Raw genomic sequence first — 8,568 nt, forward strand, 5'->3', positions numbered from 1 at the left:
GTCGGTGCGTGTGGCATTAGTCCATGAGCCAGACAAGTTTTCATTACGAAATGAGTGGGCAAAACCATACGTATATTAAATTGTTTATAAGGTAAGTAAGTAAATAATAATAAGGTAATAAGTAAATTAATATATGATAAAACTTCCACAAGAGCAGCTTTTTCATATTTATCACACATTTTGTTATTTTCACCTATATACTGTACTGTACTGTACTGTATGGGTGAATTGGATGAAAAAACATAAGAAGTAGTGATCACCATGAAACTTTCCTAGTTGATTAATTACATGAAAACAATGATTTATTGTATTACAAGTTTTCTGAAATTCTATATTTAAATGTGCAAATTAGGCATTATATAGGAAAATATGCCTGATTTTGCCTAACTTTCCAGAATCAAACTCAGAATATTGGATAAAGCCAGAGTCAACATTCTTGTTTCATTTTGTTAACATTTCAAAGTCAAAGGTTTTAAACGAGGGAATGTTCAATGTCCATGTAGCAATCCAACTATAAATTCACCAAGTCTAGGAGGCAGGCAATCATACTACACTCCCATTGGCTTAGGCAGCGTGTGTGGCAGCCAATCAGGACTAGGCATTCAGTATGACTAGGTGGTGACTATGACTAGGTCGTCTACATTTATTTTCATGAGCTTTCACTAGTCAGACAGCCCTCGTACAAGGTTTCTTCGACTATGCATGCACCTCTTGGTACCACAGCACCTCTAAGGCCCTTAAAAGAAGGCTCCAGACTTCCCAAAACAAACTGGTCAGGCTACTACTTGGCCTCACTCCCCGAACCCACCTCACCCCTGCCCACTTTGACAGGCTGGAATGGCTTAGGGTTGACGACAGAGTACAGCACCTTGCAATGGGTCTGGTCCACAAGATCCGCTACACTACACCACCAAGATACCCATGATGTACCTGTCTAAATACTTCCTTAATGTCAACGAAGTCCACACCCACAACACCAGAGGGAGTTCAGCAACCCAGATTCGGCACAAACAAGGGATTCAATTCATTTCGCTCTATATGCCACCAAAATGTGGAACGCCCTACCAACAGTCATTAAGACATGCAAATCCCTTGACTCCTTCAAAACTTCCCCCGTAAAATCTGAATCCCCCACCCGTTTCCCCTCACTCACTGTATATGTTTCTTTTCCCTTTTTACCTCCTATGATGATTTCTTTTTTACTATTATAGTTAATAGTAATCAATCAATCAATCAATCAATCAATCAATCAATCATCTGTACAACTACAAACACACTGATTTTAAAATAGCTAATGAGCTAACGTGACATGAACAGCTTCTGTTTCTTTAATAATCTGCAAACTGCTCTGCACGGCTAGCAGAGGCAAAAGTTGTACAATACGTGGAATGGTGAGTCACTAGGTTGCTACTGCTAATGTAGTAAATGTTTGTATTTCATAAATGCAGGGATAATAATGGATATAATAATAACATACTCGCCGTACTGCTTTTAAATCCAACAACGGCATTACGCGAGACGCGTAAGATTACCCGGCCGGCGTGCACTGCTCATGCATGGTAGTTTGGGAAATGTAGTTAATTAATGGTGGTCCGTTATCTCTGGTTCTCAGTGAAACTGTAGATGCAATTGCCTCAGCCTGTCTACTATTTACACAATACGTCTAATATACTATATTGTATTCTCAGGTATAATAAGTTAACGCATTGGGTTAAAATTATTATTACTGAAGAAAATGTATGCACCGATGCCGTACAAGACTCAATTTCCCACAATCCAACACTGTGTTGTGTTGACGTTCAACAATGGCGTCGTCCAGTGGCAATGTGGAAAGTACGACGAGGTTGTTAAAAGACTTTCTAGCAAAGCTTGGATTTGAAATGTATCCTCTTAAGGTATGGTTGTGCACTTTTAACTACATCTGATGTGTTTTTTTTATCGATAGTGAGAAGATGCACAATGAACGCATGCACTAGTCTTTAACTCTTCTTAATTGACCGTGATGAGACTGTTTTGTTTTGATCGATTCAGACACGTGTGTAACACGTGTGTAGCCGTGGACCACTCCCCCAAATATTAGTCCATGCATGTGTACACATTCAAAATATTAGGTAATTACCCTAAAGCCACAGATGAGATGTTAAAATATATTCTGTAATATTCTGTATTGTTCATCCTACTTGTGCCTAAATATAACTATTTCCTCGTTTCATTCACACAACAGTGCCACGTTGAGGAATACAGTGGTATTGGCGCAGATGGGATTCAAATTTAAACACCTTTTATTGATGGAACATACAACACAAGGGCCCAGTGTCAAGGGCAACTTCCATTGCTTTGGGGTAAACTCGAACCTTTGCATTTGGAGGTGTTGTTCAAGACTGACAGAGATACACAAATGTCAGACTCAATTGATGACAATACCAGTGTTGGACTAGTGCAGTGCTTCTCAACCTGTGGGACCGGGTCCCTAGCTACAATTTGCAACACTAGATTTGTTTTAATATATTGAACCTAGCCCAACATTTTAGATTCTCGTAGAGGTTTTGGGCTATATTGAACCTAGAGTTGAAACACTTGACAGCCCATACATACAAACAGAAAAATCCTGGCTCTAACTGTATTAAACAACATTAAACCTAACTCAACAACATTGCACCTGTAAGAAAAGCTTGAATTATCCTCTTTCTATCAGCAAAGTGTTTGTTTCATAAAAATCCACTGTAGACATGTTATGAGCTACTTTCTGTCAAGAAATTATGTGCAGGTGATTATTTATAAAATAATATGTGATGGAGATTAGAAGCGCTCGTTTTCAATAACGTAACCTCCTGTCGCCTCCTGCATTATGCCCAAACAGGTGGTACACACTACGCAGGCCCGTTGAGTGATTTCCGACGAGCACTTCCAAACTCCAACACTTAGAAAAATAATCATTCCTATGTCTCACTTTTTTTTCCGCGTGTTTTCCACAGATAGGCTGGTACAACACAGTCCTGCCCCCATCTCTCCAACTTCCCTACTCAGATGACACTTTGGCTGTGGTGGTGCTCAGCTCCCCGGACATGTTTGAACAAGCCTTTCTGCCCTTCATGGAAAGCGTCGGTTGCCATGGCGTGTCTGACCCCATAGACCAATGTGTCAAACACTACATCAACTCGGCTGTCTTGCAGGTGCGTGCGTGCGTGTGTGTGTGTGTGTGTGTGCGTGTGTGTGCGCGTGCACGCTTTGACCTAGTGAGTAATGTGTTTAACCTTTTCCTCATTTGTAGTGTTTTCCAGATCAGAAGGTGGATGTGAGTTATGACTATGAGATGCTGCCCAGTAGAAAACCTAAGTTCTTAGCCCAGACCGCTGCCCATGTATCTGGAGGTGCCTTCTACTACCAACAGACTGATGTTACTGACCACCCATGGGGGAAAAAGGTAAGAAGAGCTACTCAGTGAGATGCCCCATGCGGCATTTCTCTTGTAGTGTACTGTCCTAGGACTGACGCCGACTAGTCTACAAATGCCTTCTAAATCTAAAGTTTATGCAACAGTTAAGTTTAACTATTTATTATTAGTGACTACGTTTATTAACGGTTATGCAACTGTTTTGCTGTGCAAATGCAACCGTTTTAACTGATTGTTGTCAACATTATTGTATCTTTGTTGTTCTTATGATATTTCTATGTGTGAACTGTGAATTGAGGTTATATGTTGCCATTCAGAGAATACCTTATAAAGATTTGTATCAGTGACTTCAAAAATCTAAATAAATGTATGTCATGAAAGAATTAACGAACACAAAACAAAAAGGGAGATTTCTGTTCATTCCAACTGTTAGAATTCTACAGTTGCTTATTATATTTTCTTTACACACACCCAAATTGATAATTGCATGCAAGTGTACACACACACACACACACACACACACACACACACACACACACACACACACACACACACACACACATACACATACACATACACATACACATCAATTTGGGAATTACATCACTTCATATAAAACCGCAAGGACCATTTTTGGTGCTATCCTTAATTTAGACCAAGTGTTTGACTACTCTGTTGCTGTTTGCATTTCTGTCTAATAAAGTATTCAATATTCTATAGACTTAGTGTTTACTATGACATTTGTGGGTTCATGTTTTGTTTTCTATTCTGCTTGTATTTGTATTAAACCGTATCTTCACACACTGTCTTTGTCTCCCTTCCACAGAAGATGTTTGGAGTGTGTGTTCATCCTCAATTTGGTGGCTGGTTTGCCATCAGATCTCTGCTGGTGTTTGGAGGTGTGGCGATGGGCTCTGAACTGGTACAGCCTGGTCCTCCTGACTGTGTGCCTTCCAGAAAAGCCAGGATACAGCTACTAGAGGACTTTAATCTCCGCTGGCAGGTACAGATACTGGGGTGAAAGATTTGGAAGATTCCAAGGGCTGACACCTGACATGGTTTATAGATTATGTTGTCACATACTAAGTATACGAATATGAAACAAGGTGTTGTTATAAATTATGCCTCAAATTATGAGACTGATGTTTGAAAATGTTTCAATGGTGAAAACTGGGATTGTTATTGTTCCATTGGCTACTACTACACATACTGTAAGCAGCATACAACCCCAGATTATTTGAGGTACCTGACTGTAATGAATTGGTCAGAATCAACATGTAACCTAAACTACTGCTTCATTTGTTTCTTAAGGACTGGACCTACAGAAACATCGTTCCCCCAACCAGGACATACTCCCAGAAACAGATGGACTACTTTGGCACTCCTCCTCCACAGCGATCCGCTCTCCTCAGGTCCTGGGGCTTCCTACAAGGGAAAGACAGTCAACTAGTACTAGACACCCTCTGTGAGCCACAGCTCTTGGTGAACGGACATGGGTGATGGAAACTCACAATGGAAGTTATAGGAGACTCTATGGACACATGGGATGAAATCGATGGCCTCCTCGCGATCAGACAAATCTGTGCATTTCTTCTTTTCATATTTTTTGCTTTTATTGAGAGGACACAGTGGAGAGAGACAGGAAACAGGGAGACCGAGACTGGGAATGACACGCAGCAAAGGTCGTCGGGATCGAGACTCAATGCCTGTGACATGCTGTCACAGGCATGCGCCTATGTGGTATGTGACCGGACCGCTAGGCCAGCGGGCGCCCCAAGTCGGTGCATTTCTAACTAATATCTTTTAATTTCATAATGGTACATAAGAATAATACATACAGTACTCCCAAGGTAACTAGTTGGCTTCCTAGAACACAAGTCTGTTCTTTGCGTTTGTGAATAGTTTGCTACCTGGATGTCCATGGAGAATGAATCTCCCAAGGGAGTATAGGTCCTCTGGGCTGTGTATCTCTCTTATACATAAATAATGACCTGACTGACTAGCTACGCTTAATGTTGGAGATTGATGTCATCAAATAGCTTAACTGCGCATTTGAAAATCCAATATTGATGTAGACTCTACATAAATCATGGCTTTACATTGTAAAGCCTTCAGTGAGTGTTCTGTGGTGTAGGGACTGCATTGTAGCCTTGAAACTAGACAAATCTGCCACATCTACGCAGTGATATTAGTCTGGCCATGCCAGGCTATTACAATTGTGGATGTGCTTCTTTAAAATGCATCATTTTATTTATTTAAAAGTTAAGTCTCTGTTTGTAAGATAAATAATATTTATGTTGGTATAGGTAAGATTTGTATTTTATCCTGTGTTAAGCACTGAATAAAATCGATACATTAATTTGAAGTTTTTGACTTGGAGATTACTCCAGTCCTTAATATGTTGATTTTGATCAAAATGAAAACATGCAGTGTGAACCTCATGTCTCTTCCCGCATGGCAGCAGTCATCTTCTCTAAAAAGTATTAAATAATCATTACATTCTTGCTAAAAGCTACAGTTAGACAGAGCCACAAACCCTGGAAGCTACTATCCCCTTTGCTAGCTCTTTGGTAATTGAAAAGTGAAAACTTTCCTACTGTTATAAATTAATATAGGCCCATGTGTATCGATAGGTTATCATACATATATCAGTGCATGTACAGACTACAGACACAACTTGGAAAAAGTTTGGACACGATGGAAAATAAAATAAAGCAATGATTCCTAGTAAAAAACACAACATACCACACAACAAAACACAGGTAATGGAAAAAGTACATTTACTGACAAATTGAAGTTACAGAAACTGAATAAAAATTTATAAATGGGGAAAGGGTATAACTACCAGGGTGGCCAAGGTCAAACCTCCAAAACAAAGGAATAAAACTAAACTAGGCTTACACCAACAAATACAACAATGACAGTCTACAGATGTCAGATGTGACTCCATACATACTTCAATATACCTCACTAGACACATCATGTCTGTTTGCCTCTTGTGTATCCCCAGTAGCCTTTAGTTCAACATACCTCACTATAGACACAGTCCCATTGTTCTCCATCTGTCTGCTGCCTACCCGACACCCACAGTGATGCATTATACATGTGACACTGTCTCTGCCTCCCAGCATAAGAGAGGCCATGCAGGCCTCAACTGTGACTAAGGTCTTTTTACACTGGGTCAGCGACCCACAGTTCAACCTTCTGACCCATCATATATGACCCTCTTCTGGCTATGCTGTAAGTAACTGATACTTTTACTGTATGGCTACCCGAGTTAGGTGGGTAAACCCCTATTAAACGCAATTCATTATTTAAAAACAAGCTAGATATTGACCTACAGGGTATCATTCATACATACATTAAAATGTGTCTATTTACCATATTCAGAGCTTGGTTCAGTAAGAATTCCCCTTACATTTTGCTGCTATAGAGCGTCCACTGATTCCACGTTCATTTTCCTCATTTCAAAAAGTATATATTTAAAGACCTTTTAAGCCTCGTACAAAGCCAACTCGAGTTGTGATTAGAAAGAAGAAGAAAATAATTAGAAAGACGCAGAAAACGGCAGGATACAACACTTTTTTTGTTGGTTTTCTTCTTTGTAATTATTTGTTCGGCCCAAAATGTTGTGTTTGTTGTCATGATTTGTCACAACTTGAGTTGGCTTTTTCCATGGTGTAATGTAATCGTCTTTAAATAAATACTTTTGGAAATGTCTATGGGAAAAATGAATGAATTCACTTCTGGTCCTAGCGGGACTGTGACGCTCTATTCCAGAGGTTGGGGCCGGGCTGATGGGGGTTCTCACTGCCTCACCAGTAGTTCTGCATTAAAACTTCAATAGCGTTCACATTCATTGCATTGCCTCTAGATGTCACTGTTCTCCTGATGTTAGTGACTTGCACTGCTGTCCTTCAAAGGTCTGCAAATGTTCAACACTCATGGAAGACATAAGTCAGCTATTATGCAGCCAGACGTCTACCTCTTAGCTTCCTTATCAGTTGTATAGTGAATCTGAATCTAGTAGCCTATAGTACATACTGTATGTAATACACAAGACATATACACTAGAAACTAGAAAGTGCATACTATTTATTCTCGCTGGCACTAAGTGCTGCAGCTGTTTAAATATCAGTTTGAGCTCCCATTACCTTGTATTAAAATGACTTTCAAATCCTATTTCTAGCAACATTCCCTCATTTCCACTCGGTGGAAACCTCTCTCATAAGGTTTTAACTGCAGGATTATCCCATTGTGGCCGAATGGGATATACTGAATGGCTGCACCCCTTTACTTTTCATTTTAGATCCATCTGTCTCTCTCTCTCTCTCCCCCCATTCCTAACTCTCACTCAAGCGTGCACACACACACACACACACACACACACACACACACACACACACACACACACACACTCACTGCATCCCTCTCCTCACTCCTCCTATCCCCTTCTCTCTGTGTACTGATTCAGCAGTTCCAAGCATTGTGCCGCAGGCCTGCAGAGAGGCAGACCACAGAGTTAATTATACTCCTACAGATACTCTGTATGTCTATACCCCCTCTCTCTGTTGCTCTATCTACCCTACTCCCCCCCTCTCTCTCTCTCTCTCTCTCTCTCTCTCTCTCTCTCTCTCTCTGTTGCTCTATCTACCCTACTCCCTCTCTCTCGCTCTCTCTCTCACTCTCTCTCTCTCTCTCTCTCTCCTCTCTTCTCTCTCTCTCCTCTCTATCTCGCTCTCTCTCTCTCAATGGCTGGATTAACTGCATCTCTCAATGCAGTCCCGCCCTTAGCCTATCTACACTGTGAAATACTGAGTGTTAATTTAACTCTGAAAGCATACTGAACAAATGTAACCAATTGGGTCTGTATGTAGGGTACATTTGGTTACACTTGGACAAATACAAAAAATCACACTCATGTGAAGTGAGTGGCGCCCAGATTGTTTGGGGCAGGTTGATGTTCTCATGTCAATGAAAAATGAAATAAATGTACAAGATGTATTTACAGTATATCGGCAAGATGACGTCTTGCGGCGTCTTTTACTGCCCTGAACAAACATTAAAGTTCCTAGACTTGCCAGGTGATGGGGAATTTATAATTAGGCTCTAAATAAACATTCAAAGTCCATAGACTGACAGCCCCCTCCGTCTCTCAGAAGACTGACAGCCCC

At 40.6% G+C, this 8,568-nt stretch overlaps 1 protein-coding gene across 1 annotated transcript; it reads left to right on the top strand.

The window, feature by feature from the left end:
* Positions 1 to 1,803: 1,803 nt before the first annotated feature.
* Positions 1,804 to 5,591, top strand: mmachc (metabolism of cobalamin associated C). The gene is made up of 5 exons (XM_083767828.1): positions 1,804 to 1,895; positions 2,976 to 3,173; positions 3,272 to 3,424; positions 4,221 to 4,397; positions 4,706 to 5,591. Exons 1-5 carry the CDS (start codon positions 1,806 to 1,808, stop codon positions 4,892 to 4,894), a joined length of 807 nt encoding a protein of 268 aa, XP_083623954.1. The 5' UTR covers positions 1,804 to 1,805; the 3' UTR covers positions 4,895 to 5,591.
* Positions 5,592 to 8,568: the final 2,977 nt, after the last annotated feature.

Source organism: Protomyctophum parallelum, assembly GCF_964188405.1.
Source record: "Protomyctophum parallelum genome assembly, chromosome: 6".
Classification (NCBI taxonomy): domain Eukaryota; kingdom Metazoa; phylum Chordata; class Actinopteri; order Myctophiformes; family Myctophidae; genus Protomyctophum; species Protomyctophum parallelum.

Bases quoted from the DNA above. Each gene is read 5' to 3' on its own strand.
- mmachc (XM_083767828.1), top strand. From the start codon at position 1,806: ATGGCGTCGTCCAGTGGCAATGTGGAAAGTACGACGAGGTTGTTAAAA. The intron at 3,174-3,271 runs GTGCGTGCGTGC...CCTCATTTGTAG, and splicing joins TCAACTCGGCTGTCTTGCAG to TGTTTTCCAGATCAGAAGGT. The intron at 3,425-4,220 runs GTAAGAAGAGCT...TCCCTTCCACAG, and splicing joins ACCACCCATGGGGGAAAAAG to AAGATGTTTGGAGTGTGTGT.